The sequence below is a fragment of the Natrix helvetica genome (assembly GCF_964273705.1).
Source record: "Natrix helvetica genome assembly, chromosome: Z".
Classification (NCBI taxonomy): domain Eukaryota; kingdom Metazoa; phylum Chordata; class Lepidosauria; order Squamata; family Natricidae; genus Natrix; species Natrix helvetica.
Window position 1 is genome coordinate 16,648,535 of NC_138554.1, and position 18,816 is coordinate 16,667,350.

Consider the following 18,816-nt stretch of genomic DNA (forward strand, 5'->3'; position numbering starts at 1 on the left):
TTTCATAATCATGCTGCAATTGATTAATAATAATAATAATACATTTTTATTTGTTAGCCGCACCCTCTCCCGAAGGACTCGGGGCGGCGTACAATAAAAACACATAAAATATACAAATGAACAATACATATACAGATAAAAATAAACACATACACGTACATACACATAAACATATACATATACATGGAGGAGGTATCAAATATATAAAATAGAATTTAAAATTGACAATTTAAAACACCTTCAATTAAATTACAAGATTTAAAAAACCCGTCAGGAGCGATAAGGTAAAACTATGGTTGAGCCAGGCCAGCTAATTGGAAGAGGTGGGTCTTGAGCTTTGCACGGAAGGAGCGGAGGTCAGAGGTAGTCCTGATATCAGGGGGGAGGTCATTCCACAGGGCTGGGCCCGTCACAGAGAAGGCTCTGCTCCTAGGCGTCGCCCCCCGACACTGTTTGGTAGACGGCACCTGGAGAAGTCCCTCTCTGTGCCAGCGAATTGGTCGTAGGGATGTATGGGGCAGGATGCGATCCCGCAGGTAGCTAGGTCCTGTGCCATGATTGATAAAGGCATAGACTAATGTCCTCCAACAATATCGCTGTAGATATAGAAATATATGTACATATATAGTTCGATGATTCAAATCCCTAGTGCTGCGTGATGGAGTGAGCTCCCGTTACTTGTCCCAGCTTCTGCCAAACTAACAGTTCAAAAGCATGTAAAAATGCAAATAGAAAAATAGGAACCACCTTTGGTGGGAAAGTAATAGTGTTCTGTGCGCCTTCGGCGTTGAATCCTAATGGCACATGACCACGGAGAAGTCTTTGGATAGCGCTGGCTCTTCGGCTTTGAAACAGAGACGAGAACTGCCCTCTAGAGTCGGGAACGACTAGCATATATGTTTGAGGGGAACCTTTACCTTTTAAGGCCATACCTGCCTTAATTTTATCTGGGCCCAAAAGCTAAACAGGGTCAAGCCTAGTTCAAGATTGGATGAGAGATGGTCTGAGAACCCCAATGCTATCTGCTAGATCAGAGGTCTCCAAACTTGGCAACTTTAAGATTTGTGGGCTTCAACTCCATATTGGCTGGGGAATTCTGGTGTGGAAATCCACAAGTCTTAAAGTTTGGAGACACTTGTGTTAGATTGATGAGACCAAAAACCTAGAAGACCCTAGAAGAAACTTGTGGCACCACTTCCATCACATTGGCAAGAAAACGACATGGGAACAGTTTTCAAAGATCAAGCTCAATTCAAAGTAATATCAGTCTTTGGCTGATATCAAGAAGCTAAGCAGGAATTGGGGGGTTATGAGGAATTTCCAGGGCTGTAGGCTAGACTGGGCACATGTCTCTTCTTGTCCTCATAACTTACTATGAAGGCAAGAGACACAATACTTGGCCAAAAGTGCTTCTCCGAGACATCTTAAGACAGGACAAGAAATAATGGGTGGAAGATCATTAAATAGAGATCCAGCCAAGAAATAAGGAGAAATTGCCTGATAGTGAGAACAATTAATAGGTAGAATGGCTTACCTCTGGGTGCTTCATCACTAGAAGTTTTCAAGAAGACACTGGACAGCCATTGCTCAGAATGATGTAGGGTCTCCTGCTTAAACAGGTGGTTGGACTAGAAGACCTCCAAGCCTCCTCCCAATCCTATTATTCTATGTCCTATTTTTTAAAGATAGGACTTAAAGCGAGAACTTTGTTCCATTGCTGATTAATGTAATGTATTTATGTCCCTAATTTAGATTTATAGTGGTTCCTATTGTTTTGACCATTTATTTCAAATCAACCCTTTAATTCAACAATCCATAGATTATACAATTTGTAACAATGACACTGTGTTCAAGACTGGCTTCCGTGGACACCAATTCTTTGTGTGCCTCCACCAGGAAAGTCTTCTTGCTGGTTGAATGTGAGTTTGTGCAGAGACCTGTCCCGAATGTCTTCCCACTATCTTCCCCATTGCAGCCCTCATCTCCTTATTCTTCAGCGCATAGATAGCAGGGTTGAGAAAAGGAGTAACTGCGGTATAGAAGACAGATATCACTTTGTCAAACATGAAGCGAGCATGAGGGCGCAGGTAAATGAATATGCAAGGTCCAAAGTACAGGATGAGCACCATGAGGTGCGAAGTACATGTGGACAAAGCCTTGGAGGAACCCTCAAAGTGTTGCCTGGAACAAAATATGGATAGTATGAGTCCATAGGAGACAAGCAATGCCACAAAGCACACCAAGGATAAAATGCCACTGTTTGTCACCATCATGACCTCTAAAGGATAAGGGTCCACACAGGCTAACTTGATGACCAAGGGGATATCACAGAAGAAATTGTCTATCTGATTGGGCCCACAGAATGGAACACTTACAGTGAAGCCCAACTGCACACTGGTGTGGAGAAGCCCACCCATCCAAGAAGCTAGCACAAAGCCCATGCAGTGGCGCCGGCTCAGGACTGAGGCATAGTGGAGAGGGTGGCAGATGGCCACATATCGGTCATAGGCCATAACTATTAGCAAAAGCATCTCGCTTCCTCCAAAGAGGTGAAGGAAGAAGATTTGTGCCATGCAATTCTGGAAGGAGATAGCTTGATGCTGGGTAAGAAAACCAAGCAGAGCCCTGGGTGTCGCAAAAGAGGCCAAGCAGATATCTAGGAAAGCCAGATGACTCAACAGGAAGAACATGGGTGAGTTGAAAAGATGGTGGTTCTTGGAAGTTGCCAGGATGATGAGGATGTTGCTGAAGAGAGTTACTGCATAAAGGAGGAGGAGGAAGATAAACAAGAACAGCTGCATTTCCCAAGATGAAGAGAGGCCCATCAGAACAAATTCGGTCACCATAGTCTTGTTTCTCCATGCCATTCACTTCTTACCTAGAAGATTGGGAAGGCGAAACAGATTGGTGAATGAGCCCCTTCCATCATAGATGAAGTCCAATTAAGGTTGACTTGTGGATCATTTGCCTTCTTATCTGTCCTAGTGATCCAGATATTATTCACCTACCATGTCCAGATCATGGTGGATTCTGCACTTCTGCTCCAAGGTTTGTCTATGTGATGAAACAGACCGTTCTCCAATATGCATTTTGTATATATAAGAGCAGAAGTTGAATGACTTATAGTTATCTATAAGCTAAAGGTAGAAAACTAAGACTTGAAAGCCATAATTGATTCATTTTAATTTGTTATACTTCACACAGCTCGGATGTTATACATATACTATGTTGATATAAGAGCTATTGCAAAGTGTAGAAAGCAAGTTAATGATGTTCCTCTGGAATCCATAACCTACTTATTTTTTTCCATAGGGTATCTGTTTTTGTTCTCTCCCTCTCCCTCCCTTCCCCCCCCTCTCTCTTTCTCTCTCTCTCTTCCATCACCTCCATTTCTCTCTAGTTTGTTTTACTCTCTTCATCTCTAGAACATTTAGATATTATTCATCATGTAGTTATTTCAACTATAGCTTGCACTCCAGCTGTGAGTACATTCAGAACACCTTACAGAACAATACAAAATTATTCTTCTTGTTCTCAGGTATATAGTCAAGAAAAGGAATGTCCTAAAAATACAAGAGAATGAAGGAAGAAAAGGAAAATCAAAATCCTCAGTGAGAAATTCTAAATATTACTTGGATCTCACAGGTTCAAGGCAGATGTTGTGGGCATGCCAAGTAGTCTTATGTTTGTCTTTTGCTAGAAGTAGAAGGGTTCCTTCAACTCATTATAAATTTTTGCTCACCTGCAAACACAAAAGAGATCTTCTTTGAGGACTGTGGTAACCACTTTTCCTACAGCTCTGCTTGAAACTAGATGGAACTGCTCAAGACATATGCTACAGCAGCACAATGTATTGAGGATTAGCAAATTAGGAACCCCAAAAAATATCTGCCGATAATTCTGGAAGCAAAAGCAGACTCTCATTCCTTGGTGCTTTATTGCTCCCAAGGGAGTTAGTTAAGAAAATATCTTGGCCACCAAGGACAGCATGGCGTAGCTATTCTCAAAAGCACTGAAAAAAGGTAGAAGAGTAAAACATTTGGGAAAGCACATCCTCCCTGGACATGTAAGAGATAATGTGGTGTAGTAATTGAAGTGTTGGGATTGGGAGACTTTTATTAGAATAGTCCTACTGTTAACTCTGAGGCTGACCTGGCTGAAGCCATTTATTACCACTTCAGTGTTGTCACACTGGAGCTGAGGGAAAGGGACGGGGGAATTGAGATGGAGGGGAACACATAGCCAAAACAACATTTTTTTCCTTGGGAACCAAGGACATTCTCACACTTGGTTAGATGAAGGCGGACTGATGTCACTCAGTTGCCAGCCCTTTTGGTGATTGGACCACGTTTTGAGAAAGTGGGAAAACTTTTACTTTTAATTTGGTGAAAACTGAGGGAGACTTTAGAGTCAGTTTTCACCAGTTATGTGCCAATACGATAATTACAAATATAAGTATTCTTTGAGGAATCCACATGCCTCGGAGTCTTGCTTGCCCTGGATTTATTACTTGGAACCCTGACACTTACTTTAGGCATGGAAGTTTAACAAAAAATAGAGTTGGGAGGGACCTTAGAGGTCTTGTTCGATCCTCTGCACAAGCAGGAGACCGGGTATCATTTAAGATATATGGCTGTCCAATCTTTTCTTTAAAACCTCCAATGTTGGTGAACCCAAAACTTCTGAAGGCAAGCTGTTACATTGAATAATTGTTCTCACTGTCAGGAAATTTCTCCTTAGTTCTAGGTTGGTTCTTTCTTTGATTAGTTCCCATCCATTGGTTCTTGTCCTAACTTCAGGTGCTTTAGAGAATAGGTTGATTCCCTGTTCTTTGTGGCAGCCCCTGAGATATTGGAAGACTGCTATCATGTGATCCCGAGTTCTACTTTTCATTAGACTAGAAGTACCCAATGCCTGCCTAAGTAAATGAAGTGATCCGGTTAACCTCTCAATCCAATCTATCTTACAGAGCTTTGTGGAGAAAAGGAGGTGGAATACATGAATGAGCTCCTCAATGAAATTATAGAAACCAAAGAAGTAAACAAAAATGAATGATTCAGTTATAGCAAGGAAAGAGGGAGAAAAGAAGGAAAAGAATAGTCAAGATAAAGTAAAGGTTCCTCTTGCACATATGTGCTAGTCATTCCCGACTCTAGGGGGCGGTGCTCATCTCTGTTTCAAAGCCAAAGACTCAGCATTGTCTGAAGACGTTTCTCTGGTCATGTGGCCGGAATGACTAAATGTTTTTTTTTTTTTTGAATAAAATTTTATTGGTTTTTCAAGATTTATAGGGAAAAGGGTAAATGGACAGGTATACAAATTTTGGCAGTTGCAAAATGTGTGAGGCCCCCCTCCCTCCATACCCATAGTATACATTCATATATAATGCATTAGTATATAATTGATTACAATCAACATATTAGTTCTATTATTAAGTTCAATCAAATTAAACATTACAGTATAAAATCCAAATATAATTCCATTTTCACTTTCGGTCAATTTATAATAATATGATTTTCTTGTTTATTTTTGTGATCTGAGTCTTCTTGCTATTGCCCCATCTCCCTCCACTGGCAGAGCTCTGGCCCCTCCCGTGTCCTGCATGTCCATTGTAGTGTCTGGTGGTTTCTCTAGGAGTGTTTTATTTTTTTCCATAAAGGCCTGCGCCTCTATGGGTGAATTAATTCTAATTCTTGTCTCCTCCCAGAATATCAGCATACCTTCAGGCATCAACCATCTAAACCACACCCCTTTCTGGTATAATTTATTCGCTAATTGCGAATAATTTTTTCTTTTTTCTCTAATCTTCTTAGGGATCTGCTTCAGAATGGTTATCTCCATATCATGATATGTCAATGCTTGCCCCCTTTGTACACCCAGAATTTCATCTCTTGTGCTTTTTCTAAGGAATTTAATGTGAACCTCCCTGGGTACATTGTGTGTTCTAGCATAAGCTGAGTTCACTCTATAAACCAGGTCTATATCCCACCCCATCTGTTGTTTTTCTTTGTGTGTGAAGTCAGCCAGAATGTTTATCATGATGTCCCTTATATTTTCCCCATCTTCTTCTATAACATTTTGAAATCTAAGATAATAGGACATTCTCTCAAATTCTAATTTCATCTGTTGGATGTCAAGATCTTTGTTCCCTTTCTGCACCGCTTCCACCCCCCCCTCACCTCCTCCACCCCCCCTTCCACAAGATCCAGTCTCTGTGAGTTCTTATAAATTTGGGCTTGATTTTCTTTAATTTCATCTTTCATTTCCCTTAGCTGTTTCTTGATTTCCTCCTGGCCCTGTAAAATTTGTTGAAGCATTTGTTGAAAGTCCATCTCTATAGTCTTAGGTTGCATCAATTCTGTTATCTTTGACTGTGTGGCTGGACTGGATGTTACAGATGTTGGAGCAGACGTGGCAAAGCCAGGTTTCCCAGGAGGTGGTCTTTTGGATGCCATCCTTTATAACATTAGAAGTTCAGTCCATATATAAGATAAACAGTTAGAAAAGAAGGGTAGCCAGGTGAGGTCCGGGAGCAGAAGAACCAGGCAGAAGAGAATCTCTCTAATAAGTCTGGCAATAGATGAAAGGTTTCCCCTAGAAAGTTCAAAAAATACCAATCCACAAGAGATTCCTCTGGGAGACACGGAGACAAAGACCGGAAGCCTGAGTTCTAAAGGTGGAGTCAGGTTTCACAATTCATAAAGACAACGGAAGTGTGCCATCTTGCCCTGCCAGTTTTGGGCACAGAGGCATAACAAAGTTTTAAAAAAGTTCCAAAAGTCCACAAATCACAGTAGAAAGTAAAATTAAGTTGAAAAGAAAATCATCTCAGCCTGGGTGAGGCTTCATTCGTTGGCTCTCCCCCCTCCTCCCCGGGGGCTGAGAGCAAAATTATTCCTCGCCGCTTGTCCAAGGGGGGGAAACCCCCCTCCCTCCAGCCGCGCCTCCAGAATACTCCGAAAGTTATTTTAAAGTTATTTTATAACTAATTCTTCGTGTAAAATAAGGCATGAAGAGAGAAGCAACCTCACCGCACCGCAGCTGCTTCCTTCAATTGCTTCATTCTCCAGACGGCTTTAGCGAGGCGCGAGGCGCAAAAACGCGAGGCGCCCTCCGATCTAGCTCCCCGGTGCCTTGGGCGCGCGAGAGACCTCCCGCTGGCCGCCGCCGCTGCAGGAGCTCCCCGCGATGCCGCCCCTCCGGCAGGACCCCTCTGAGGGGTGTCATGTGCCCCCCAAGGAGTGGGGAAGCCCACCGGAGAGCCGGAGCGGGCAGAGAGCTGCCCGTCGCCGCTGCCGCCGGAACCGGAACTCAAGGAATGACTAAATGTTGAAGCCTCATCGAATGCTGCTATCTTCCCACCAAAGGTGGTTCCTATTTTTACATGCTTTCGAACTGTTAGATTGGCAGAAGCTGGGACAAGTAACGGGAGCTCACTCTGTTATGCAGTGCTAGGGATTCGAATGGCCAAACTGCCGACATTTCTGATTGACAAGTTCAGCATCTTTAGCCACTGAGCCACTGCATCCCTATAGTCAAGGTAGCTTTTCCCAGTTCAGTAAGTGATAAACCCAATCACTGGGTGCAACTTGTCTTTTATTGTGGAGGGAAACCAGTTTGGTGTAGTGGTTGCATCATCAAGTAGACTGTGGATTCTAGTCCCACTTAGGCATAAAGCCAATTTGATTACCTTGGGCCAGTCACACTCTCTCAGCCCTAGGAAACAGGTAGTGACAAACCACATCAAAAAAAAAAAATCTTTCCAAGCCAACTTTAACAGTTAACAGATTAACAGAGTTGGAAGTGACCTTGTAAGCCATTTAGTCCAAACCTCTGCCCAAGCAGGAGATTCTACACCATTTCTGACAGATAGCAGTCCAGCCTCTTCTTATAGGGACATTCAAGGCAATCAACAGGACTCAAAACCTGCCTTGAAGGCACCCACAAAAGTTAAAGTTAGGAAGTTCAAGTGCAATGAACCTAGAGGGCACCGGGTTGGAGAAGGCTTGCATTGGAAATTAAATGGATGATGCATTTTTAAAAAAGGATCTGGGAAAAAGGCAGCAGGAGATGCCAGGCGAATGGCTAAATGGACAGAAAGTGTAAAAAAAAATAGAGAGGACTCTGCATTTGAACAAGGTTGTTAGGATTCAGCCCCTGATATGATTCAAATATCACAGGTTCAGCTTTGGTACTCATAATCTTTGAGCACAACAAGCAAGCAAGCAAGCAAGAAAACAAACAAACAAATAAATAGAAGGAAGGAAAGAAAGAAAGAAAAAAGAAAGAGAAAGGAAAGAAGGAAGGATAGAAATAAAGAGGAAGGAAGGAAAGAAGGAAGGAAAGAAAGAAAGAAAGAGAAAGGAAGGAAAGGAAGAAAGAGAGAGGAAGAAAAGAAAGGAAGGAAGATAAGGAAGGAAGAGAAAGGAAGAAAGGAAGGGAAGGGGAAGAAAGGAAGGAAGGAAAGAAGGAAGGATAGAAATAAAGAGGAAGGAAGGAAAGAAGGAAGGAAGGAAAGAAAGAAAGAAAGAAAGAGAAAGGAAGGAAAGAAAGAAAGAGAAAGGAAGAAAAGAAAGGAAGGAAGATAAGGAAGGAAGAGAAAGGAAGGAAGGAAGGAAGGAAGGGAAGGGAAGTGAAAGAAAGGAAGGAAGGAAGGAAAGAAGGAAGGAAAGAAAGAGGAAGGAAGAGAAAGGAAGGAAAGGAAGGAAGGAAAAGAAGGAAGGAAAGAAAGAAGGAAGGAAAGAAAGAGGAAGGAAAGAAGGAAAGAAAGAAAGAGAAAGGAAGGAAGGAAAGAGAAAAGGAAGGAAAGAAAGAAAGAGGAAGGAAGGAAAGAAGGAAAGGAAGGAAGAGAAAGGAAGGAAAGAAAGAAATGAAGGAAGGAAGGAAAATGAAGGAAGGAAATAAAGAAAAAGAAAGAAAGGGGGAGGGAAGAAAGAAAGGGAGGAAGGAAAGAAGGAAGAAAGAAAGAGAAAGAAGGAAGGAATGAAGAAAGAAGGAAAGAAAGAATCTAACCACATCTCATTCTCCTTTTGGGGAGGGAAAGGACCAGAGAAAAGATCCAAATCTCATTATGCTTAGTTTTCTTTCTTGCAGCTCTAGAGAACATGTCCTTCGTAGCAACTCCAGACAACCAATATGGAGACACGAGAGTTCTATTCTTCTCAAGGGATCTTATTAAAACATTAGTACGGAATACCAAAGATGGGGCAGAGGGGTCAGAGGAGGAAAAAAGAGAGATAGCAAACTTTGTTCCACCTTAGAAACATCTCACAATTTATACACATGAAGAATCAAGAAATAGGATGCTTCTGCACTTTTTATTCATGGCTAGGCATCGCTCATCAACTGCAAACACTGTGTGCAGTAGATAACTTAGAACTTAGAATAACTTTATTGTCACTTTGAATGTACACTAATTGCCTTACATTAAAATGAAATTTTGTTGCACACAAAGGAAGTCTTGCCTGGAGAAGACTGAGTCTTCTATTAAAGGATTGAGTTCCATCTATGAAAAAAGATTTAAAAAAACAAGGATAACACAATGTCTAACGTAGCTTAATTTCACCGCTTACTTTCTTCTGTTTTCAAATTTAATTTAACTTTGATTTTTTGGGGGTAGTCTCTTGTCTAATAATAAAATTTCCGCACCAAACGGAACACTTTCTTTTTCCACTTTCCTCCCATTCCAGAGCTGTCCCAACTTCAACAGCTTCAATGGCTGTGCTTCTATTGCTGGCAAGAAGAGGTTCTCCTGGACCAATCAGGGACTTTGCGATGTCCCTGAGATCAGCAGGACGTACTCTTCCTTGTCACCATCTCTGCAGGACTGTTTAGGTCCAAAAGGACCGTCCAGCAACAAAAGTATCAGCTGCCATCCTGGAGCTCCAAGATCGCATGTTGTGTCGTCACGATGCTAGCTCCTCCTCTCAACACAAATTATTCTTTTCTTAAGTCTACTGCTAGGGTATTCATGGACTGCTAGTTTAGGATGATTTCTTGCTATTAGTGTGAGTAAGAAATCTCTTCATAGCAGTTTTCATCACTGGAAAATATTTTCTTAGAAATTAGCAATAGGGCTGTCATAAAATCTGAAATTGCTCATCTAAAGGAGTGACCCACCTAGAGCAATGCCGTACCTGGAACAAAGAGATGACAAAATACTTTCTTAATTGTTTTGTGTCTACTGTAAAGGCCCCTACTTGTTCAATTGTGTACATGGGTACAGATAGTAATTACAGAATAAGTTGAATCAAATATCCTAGTATACAAACACAGATGCACTAAGCAAAGAATTAGCAAACTGCAGAATTACAGAAAGCAAAGATCAGAATTCTGCAATGCTTACAGACATAACCATGGTTAACTTTTGTTGGTTTTGTTATTCAATTAAGCAACATCAGGCAAAATGCAGAAACACCCCCTTCCCACCAAAATGTATTAAAATATAAATTTAATTTTTGGTTTCTTAAAAGTAATGAATATCCAATAATTCAAATAAAAATTATTGTATATTTGGGAAAGAAGGGATGGAAGAAAGGACAGGGGACAGGAGAGAATGGAAAGGAGAGGAGAGGAGAAGAGAGGAAAGGAGAGGAAAAGAAAGGAAAGAAAAAGAGAGGAGAGGAGAGGAGGAAAAGAAAGGAAAGGAAAAGAGAGGAGAGGAAAGGAAAGGGAAGGAAAGGAAGTCTTGCCTGGAGAAGACTGAGTCTTCTATTAAAGGATTGAGTTTAGGAATGTGGGTTGAACCAACATGAATTAAATTATTATATTATCTTTACACCAGTCTGCTTGTGGAACCTACTTTTGTTCAAGCAAGTCAGAAGGAAAATGAGTGTGAAAAAATAGGTGTGTGTGTGTGTGTGTGTGTGTGTGTGTGTGTAGTTCTTGGGGCAGACAAAGGCTTTTTATACTCCATCCTTAAACTGCCTGAGATCCTAATAGAATGGGAGTTGAAGATGTATTTATGAAAAGAGAAAGCACACGCAACACTTTCCCTTTCTTACACCTGGGCTGAATTAAAAAAAGTTAGCCCCACAGTTTTTCACCTCCAGTATCTCGCTCCTTCAGAGGCGTTAATCCAAAGTGTATGATAGGCAATCCGTTTTGTATTTATCATCCCATTACTTTTGTTTTTTTTCAAATTTGAAGCCCCAAGTACAGTAGTCTGCACAAAGTACTCACAGCGAATTGCACATATTTAGTGCTCTTAACGTTTTCTTCCTGTTCGATTCCATCTTTTGTGGATAAAGTTAGTTCTCCACTTACCATCACATTTGGGACTCGACTCTATTAAGTGAACTGTGCCTGATTCCATGACCTCTTCTGCCATGGTTGTTAAGCCAATCATATAGTTGTTAAAATGAGCCCTAACCTACGAATTTTGAAATTGCAGTATATTGGCTAACTATTCTAATTTTTCTTAATGGAAATCCAGCTTTTTTTCCCCCTCAATGAAGCGTATGATATATTTTGTTCCAGCCAAAGATTGCAAGAGTAATAACCCTGGACAAATTAAGTGGACATATTTTTTAAAATACAAAATAGTTCAAAACTTCAGAAATTTATCTAAAACAATCAAGGAATTTTTGTAGAAATAATGGGGACAAATATCACAAGCCTCGTCCATCAGTAGAACACTTAAATTATGCTTCAGTTCTGAAATGAACAGTTGGATGCCTAGAGAATAACAGAGTTGGAAAGGAGCATTGGAGGTCTTCTAGTCCAACCCCCTACTCAAGCAGAGAATCTATGTACACATTTCTAAAGTTTTGTCTTCCATGCAAAATAAAAAAAAAATGTACCCTTTGAATATTTGAAAATTATTCCATTTGTACTGTATTGCATCAGAATTGTTTTACATAGGTTTTTTTGTGTGCAAATGTTACATTAGGCCAGTGGTTTTAATGCTTTGATGGGGAATTCAACAATAATTCTAAGCCGTATACTGGAAAATTGTTAAAACAACCCAAAGAAGGCAGTAATAAATCACTTCTATGTTTGCTTTCAAGAAGAATTATAAGAATAAAATCCAGTCTCTAGAAATGGTTTTTGATCTGGGCAACTCCCTAATATGTGAACTTCAATTTCCATAATTATCTAGCCAATATGGTGATTGTTGAGAATGGTGGCAACCAATGCCATGTGAATTGTCCAGTTGGGAAATTATTACCTTAGATTTATTACAATCAGAACATGAGCCAGTTACCTAAAATTAATTTTCTCTTTCATTGATGATCCTGAAAGTTATGAAGAGTTATGGAGATGATCCTGAAAGTTATAAAAATTCAAAAAGTTTGGAAATTCAAAACTTTTCCCCACCAGTTCTGTGTGTGAGTCTTGGTGGGCATGGCTTGGTGGTCATGTGACTGGGTGGGCATGGCTTGGTGGTCATGTGACTGGGCAGACAACAAGCTCTGTGACTCTCAGAGTCACAGAGAGCTCAAAAAACAACTATCACACTTGACACAAAAATAACACAAAAGCTACACAACCGACACACACAATGCAAAGGCAGCTGGACTTCACACACATAAAAAAGGTTCCTATCATCGCGGGGCACAGCTGATTGTAGCAAAGCAGATTGTGGGAACCACTTTTAAACTTTTTTAAAGCATTCTTTTACTATCTAGTAAAAAAATTCTTTAAAAAGGTTTAAAAAAACTCCCACGATCAGCTGTGCATCAATCAGTTGTGCCCTGTGATGGTAGGGACCTTTTTTTTAAAAAAAAAAAACTTTTTAAACTATTTTTTTACTACCCGGGTATACTAACTGGGCGAATCGGTAGCATTTCACCTCTGGGGAAAATTTGTTCACATATGATGTTGATGTTATGTACATGATTAAAATAATCTGGTATAAGAAACCAAGAATATTTTAAAAAAATGAATGAACGTTCATATTAGCAAATGTCATTATTACCTAAAGAAGGATTTGACTTTCATTTATTAAAAATAGAATGGCATGTCAATGTTATACATAATCTCTGATGTTGACAAATCACTCTACAGAGATGACAATGTGACTACGGGGTCCAATCTAAAGAAATTGAACAATATGCCAATACAAATAAACTTCTTTGACTTCCCCCACTAGACGTTGCGGTTCTTCAACAGTCTCCACATGGCAACTTTGACTTCTTTATTCCTCAGGGTGTAAATCATAGGGTTCATCAAAGGGAAAACCACAGTGTGGAGAAAGCCCACCATTTTGTCAAAGGGAAAGTCATGGAAGGGGTGACAGTAGAGGTAAATGGCTGGACCAAACATGATGAAAATGATGATGATGTGAGTGATGCAAGTAGAGGATGCTTTGGTCTTCCCTTGGCTGGCACCTGTCCTCACTTTGATCAGCAGTGCCCCATAGGAAATGAGAAGGAGGACGAAGCATCCAGCAGTTGTAAGGCCACTGTTGATAAACATAGCAAATTCCAGACTGTAGGTGTTGGTGCAAGCCAACCTGATTATTTGGGTGACATCACAGAAGAAATTCTTCAGTTTATTAGGACCACAGAAAGGAAGTGGGAGGATGATAATGATCTGAATTATGGAATGCATGAATCCTCCAGCCCATGCAGTCACCACTAAAGCCCAGCACACTGGTTTGGTGATCATAGTAACATAATGTAATGGGTGGCAGATAGCCACATACCGATCAACTGCCATGGAAATAAGGAGATTGATCTCAGCTGCACCTAGAAAATGGATGAAAAAAACCTGTGTCAGGCAATCTTTGAATGAGATAGTGTGGCATCCAGAGAAGAAGCTGACTATCATCTTTGGAGGGGTGACACAGCTGTAGCAAATGTCCATCAAAGCCAGGTTGCCCAAGAAGAAAAACATGGGAGCTCCTAATTGACGGTCTTTCAAAATAGTCACAATGATGAGAAGGTTCCCAGGAAGAATGATGACATAGAAGATCAAGAGGAGGATACACAATAAGACTTGCAGTTCTCTGGTCTCTGATAGCTCCTCAAGAACAAATTCAGTGTGGTTGCCTGAGTCCATTCGTTTTGTATATTCCTGTAGTGGAATAGTGATGGGAATCATAATTGGGAGGACATTTGTAACAAAGCCTTTTATACCATGCATACAAACATCTAGGCAATCATTCATTGGTAAGAGAAAATGGTATCATTCTTTACTCCTATTCAGTTTTTCTTCTTGTAGCTTGCAACTAGCGTATTGTGTTGCCATTTCAATTTCTATACATATCCATGTTTGCAGCTTTCAAAATAGTTATTTGGAAGGCAAGAGTCCACAGGTCTATGTAAGCCGCTTACCTAGGAGTTGAGGTCCAATTCATTTCAAAACTAGCCTTTTGTAACCAACACCATTCTGAGTTGGACCCGATGTTTTTTTGTTAAAATGACCAAAATCTTTGAATGGTCTCCTTCCTCCTTCTCTCCCCCCCCTGCCAATCTTACAATGAGGTTTGCAGTGGAACTGGAGGAATCTTACCGACTACATCTTATCTACTACAATGTCCTACCTTTCAATGACTACTTCAGCTTCAACCATAACAATGCACACAATAGATACAAACTTAAGGTAAACCACTCCAAACTCGATTTCAGAACAGAGTTGTCAATGCCTGGAATGCACTACGTGACACTGTGGTTTCTTCCCCAAATTCCCACAACTTTAACCTTAAACTGTCTACTGTTGCCCTCCCCCCATTCCTTAGAGGTCTGTAAGAGGTGTGCATAAGCCCACCAATATGCCTACTGTCCCTGTCCTAACAACCCAATTAATTTGTATCCATTTCCTGTATTTATAATCTTGTATGTACCTATATCTATTATTGTATACACACTTGACAAAATAAAATAAGATAAAATAAAATAAATAAATACGTAAATAGAATAAAATAGAATAGAGGGCAAATATGTGTGATTTTTGATATTAGAGTTGGCTGGGACTAAAAGGCACTTAGTTTCAAACACATCTTTTGGGGCTCTGCTTACCGTATTTATCTGGAAGGAAAGATCTTTCAAAGTCATTGTGCCCTGTGGATCTTCTCACTTTTATATAAAATATATTCATTGCTTCATTGAAGAGATGCATTGCCTGCTTCTAAAGTCAGCCCTATTTGGTTCAGGTGGCTAATTCCAGAAGGCTTGTTGATTTTCTGGGAGGGGGGTAGAGTGAGAATTAATACAGTAATGGAGGCAGAAGCCTTCATGGAAAAACACAAGAACCTCCTAGACGAAACAAGAGATAGTGCACAGGACATGAGCGGGGGAGGAGCCATGGCTTAGCCAGCAGACACGTGAGAAGAGACAGCAATGAGACTTAGGTCACAGAAATGATTTAAAAACACACTGCAATTGTTAAAACAATGAAATGGTCAGAAGTGATATAAAGTATGGTATAAAGTATAAAGTATGGTTAAAGATGTTATAGAATTTGAAGTAAACCTAAACTGCTAATATGTATGTAATAATGATATTTTGAAAATAAGAGAGAGATGTAAGACTCCAGGGAAATACCATCTTCCGTATGATGTAGCTGTCAAATTTTTTCTCCACATTTATGTACCCTTTTCCCCAAAATACTTGAAAAAACCAATAAAACTTAAAAAAAAAAAGAATTGGAGTTCTATAAAATATGAAATAGAATTTATAAGTGGCTAGAAAACAGAAGCCCAAACAGGAAATGGAAGTCTTTGTTGTTTTTCAAATTAGTACTGAATAAAAATTGACCAAAATTATTAATTTCTATCAAATGTAAAGTATTGACCACAACATAAATACAATGGTGATAGTCATATTAATATCATTATAATTGTGAGTACAACTGTTATTACATTAATACAAAGGTCAAAAATGATAGGAATGCAGTGCAGAATGGAAAACTACAACGGCTAAATATGTATTTAACTATTTTGTAAAAAAATAAACTATCAAACAACAGAAGCAGACATGGATATAGGAAAAGGAATAATATCAACAAATAAAATTGCTGTTAAAAGGTGTAACACATCAAGCCTTACCTTAGTTCAGATGTTACTCCTGCCCACTTTTTCACTTTGCTTGTTTCCTACAATGCAGCCTTTTTTAGAGACTTTATTATGGTTGTTAGTTAGGCGTCTCTGTTAGATTTGTGGTTGGTTAGCTTCCCCTGATCAACTTATCATCTGTAAGTGAAATGGTCACTTGGATGCTTTATCAGACCCTGTTTTCTCCCATCAAATGTATCTATTTCCATAAAACAAACTTTCTGAACTCAGACCCAATTATATGTTTCAATGTGGTGATAGCAGAAGCACTAGAAACATCTACGTTTCTATCAATTTAATCACAAGGAGACAGACAAGAAATTGAATAATAATCAACCTGTTTTACAAATATCAAAGGACTTGGCTGTTTATTTGTTTTCTCCTGAATTTGGAGAAAGAAAATTATTAGCTCAGTGCTAACCATGTGCAGGTTCTATGAGATGTTTTCTGGGCATTGCATTTCTGTCTCATTTAAAATCTATGTCCATTTAAAAGGTTGAAAAAAGTGAATGTTCCAAGATGAATTTAAATAGTTGGTGGTAGCTTCAATAAGCCAACACATTCTTCAGTGATGGGAGAAAAAAGAAACACAGGAAAATAAAATAATAAAGGACCGATGGACCACAATTGGGGATTGTTTATAGGAAGTGAATTCAGCCTCTGAAGCTCTCGTCCTACTCCTAGGTCAACCTTTTGCTCACATTTCTTTCTAGGGTTAGGAATTGTGGGTGAAAGGGGCACTTGGATGCATTTGGGGAAGAGAAGAAAAAAGAGGATGGTAAGAGGGTCCTTTACCACTTCTGTTCTAATTATTGAGTAAGTATTCATCTCCACAAGTATATTACTTCTCCTTTGAGCAAACCTGAAGATTGGGGGTGTCCCTGGATAAACTGGGCCCTTGTGCACAATTCCTTCTGCTAGTCTCCAAGGACCTAATTAAAAAGTTCATCCCAGGCAAACTTTTTTGCGAAGCAATTTTGCATTAAGTTTATTCATTAGACATGATTTTTCCAAGCAGTTATTCTGCAGGTGTCTTGAATCACAAAGCCCATCTCTTCATGTAATGATAGTGTTAGATATTAACTCTGTCTGCTATAGTTTACAACAAGGTCCTCTGTTCAGGTGGAAACAGAGATTGAATCCTATTGGCTAAGAGGTCTGACAGCTCCCTATAAAAGGGCTGCTGTCAGTCCAAGAAGTCACTGGATTGTACAGACTTGTTGCATTACAATAAAGAGCTGTTGTTACGTTAAGCCTGTGTCTGCCTTCTCACTACCCAATGTAACACTGGTGACAAAGGTGGGATTGAGAGGCAGATAAGTGAAGAACGAACAAGACATCCAGCAAATAGATCCAGCCCAGAGTTCAGCGCAGCAATCGAGCTACCATTTTGAGCAGCAAAATTCAAATCGCCTCAACTGAGAATGGCTATGCACACCCCACCAACTCCATCTGACCTGGTGGCCGAACACTGGGAATCGTATATGTTATGATTTGAATGCTTCCTTGAGGCAAACGACCTCATGGGCATCCCTGACACCAGGAAAAAGAACCTTTTTCTGGGGTACTGCAGCAGAGAGGTTTTCGAAACTGCGAAAGACTTATCGGAGCCAACTCCGCTCCAAGCGGTTCATTGGACGGCGTTGCAGCAGACCCTGAAGACCCACTATGCCCCCAAGCCATCGAGGCACGTTCGCCACGAATTCAACACGATAAATCAGAAGGAAGGCGAATCCATCAATCAATAAGTGGTGGCACTGCGAAAGGCAGTGACTTATTGCGAGTTATCTGACCTGGACCACATAATCTGCGGCGTGCGGGACATTAATCTGCAGAGACGTTTGCTTGCCAAATCAAACATGTCTCTGCAGATCGCACTTGATGAGGCCTGAGCATCCAAATCCGGAGACAAGTCCGCGGAAGCATTGCAGCGTCAACACAACGTGCCGCAAACCGTGCAGAAGCAAACGTGCGTCCATCACGAGGCCGCTGAGCAAGAACCCTCTGACAGTGAAGAAGATGACAGCTACTGCATGCACAGTGCTGCACAAAACCGGCATGAAAATTCAAATCGCAAATGCTGCCCTGCGCAAGCTGCAGAGGGGACCATGCCAAATTCCGAGACACAACCTGCAGGCATTGTGAGTGAAAGGGGCACATTGCCAAGGTGTGCCAGAGAGAATTCCCTGCCACCATATGGCAGCCTAAGGACACTCCTAACCGCCAACAGAGGCCCACCCCAGGGGCCTGGCATAAATCACAAGGGCACTCAGAGAGAGAAACAAAGGTTACCTATCACACGCGATAGGACAAGTCTGCACTAGATGGCCAAAAAAACCTGATGATCACTGTCCTCATAGAGGACGCTCCCTGAGAGCTTGAAATAGACACTGGATCGTCCTTAATGATCATGTCTTGGTCAACCGTGAAGCAAGCCATTCCTGGTTTGAAGAAACAGCAGCTTCGCACCCCAGACATCAGCCTGCGCAACCAAGTCCCCATCGTCGGCCAGGGCACCTTCCACATAAGGTTCAAGGAATTCCACACCAGCCTTCCGATGCCCGTGGCCAGAAACAACCTGCAGAGCCTCCTGGGGCTCGACTGGTTCCAAGCCCTGGGGTTGGAGGTGACCGGAATCAACTCCATGAAAGAAGACGGCGCAGAGGCCATCTTTAAGGAGTTCGAGTATGTCTTCAGCCCTAGTCTTGATAAGTATGTGGGGATGCCAATATCATTTAACTTAGACCCCAACATAGCCCCAATCAGGCTGAAGCCCAGGAGAGTTCCTTTGGCTCTCCACCTGAAAATTGATAGGGAAG

At 40.8% G+C, this 18,816-nt stretch overlaps 2 protein-coding genes across 2 annotated transcripts; both read right to left on the minus strand.

Annotated features, from left to right (window-relative positions):
* Positions 1-1,820: 1,820 nt before the first annotated feature.
* On the minus strand, positions 1,821-2,846 carry LOC309401299 (olfactory receptor 4K1-like; the record flags this gene model as incomplete). Its single annotated transcript, XM_081970367.1, has 1 exon — positions 1,821-2,846. The coding sequence occupies one exon, from the start codon at positions 2,844-2,846 to the stop codon at positions 1,821-1,823; it is 1,026 nt and encodes a 341-aa protein (XP_081826493.1).
* Positions 2,847-13,089: 10,243 nt separating this feature from the next.
* LOC309401300 (olfactory receptor 4N5-like) lies at positions 13,090-14,004 on the minus strand (the record flags this gene model as incomplete). Its single annotated transcript, XM_081970368.1, has 1 exon — positions 13,090-14,004. One exon carries the CDS (start codon positions 14,002-14,004, stop codon positions 13,090-13,092), a length of 915 nt encoding a protein of 304 aa, XP_081826494.1.
* Between the last annotated feature and the right edge of the window lie 4,812 nt (positions 14,005-18,816).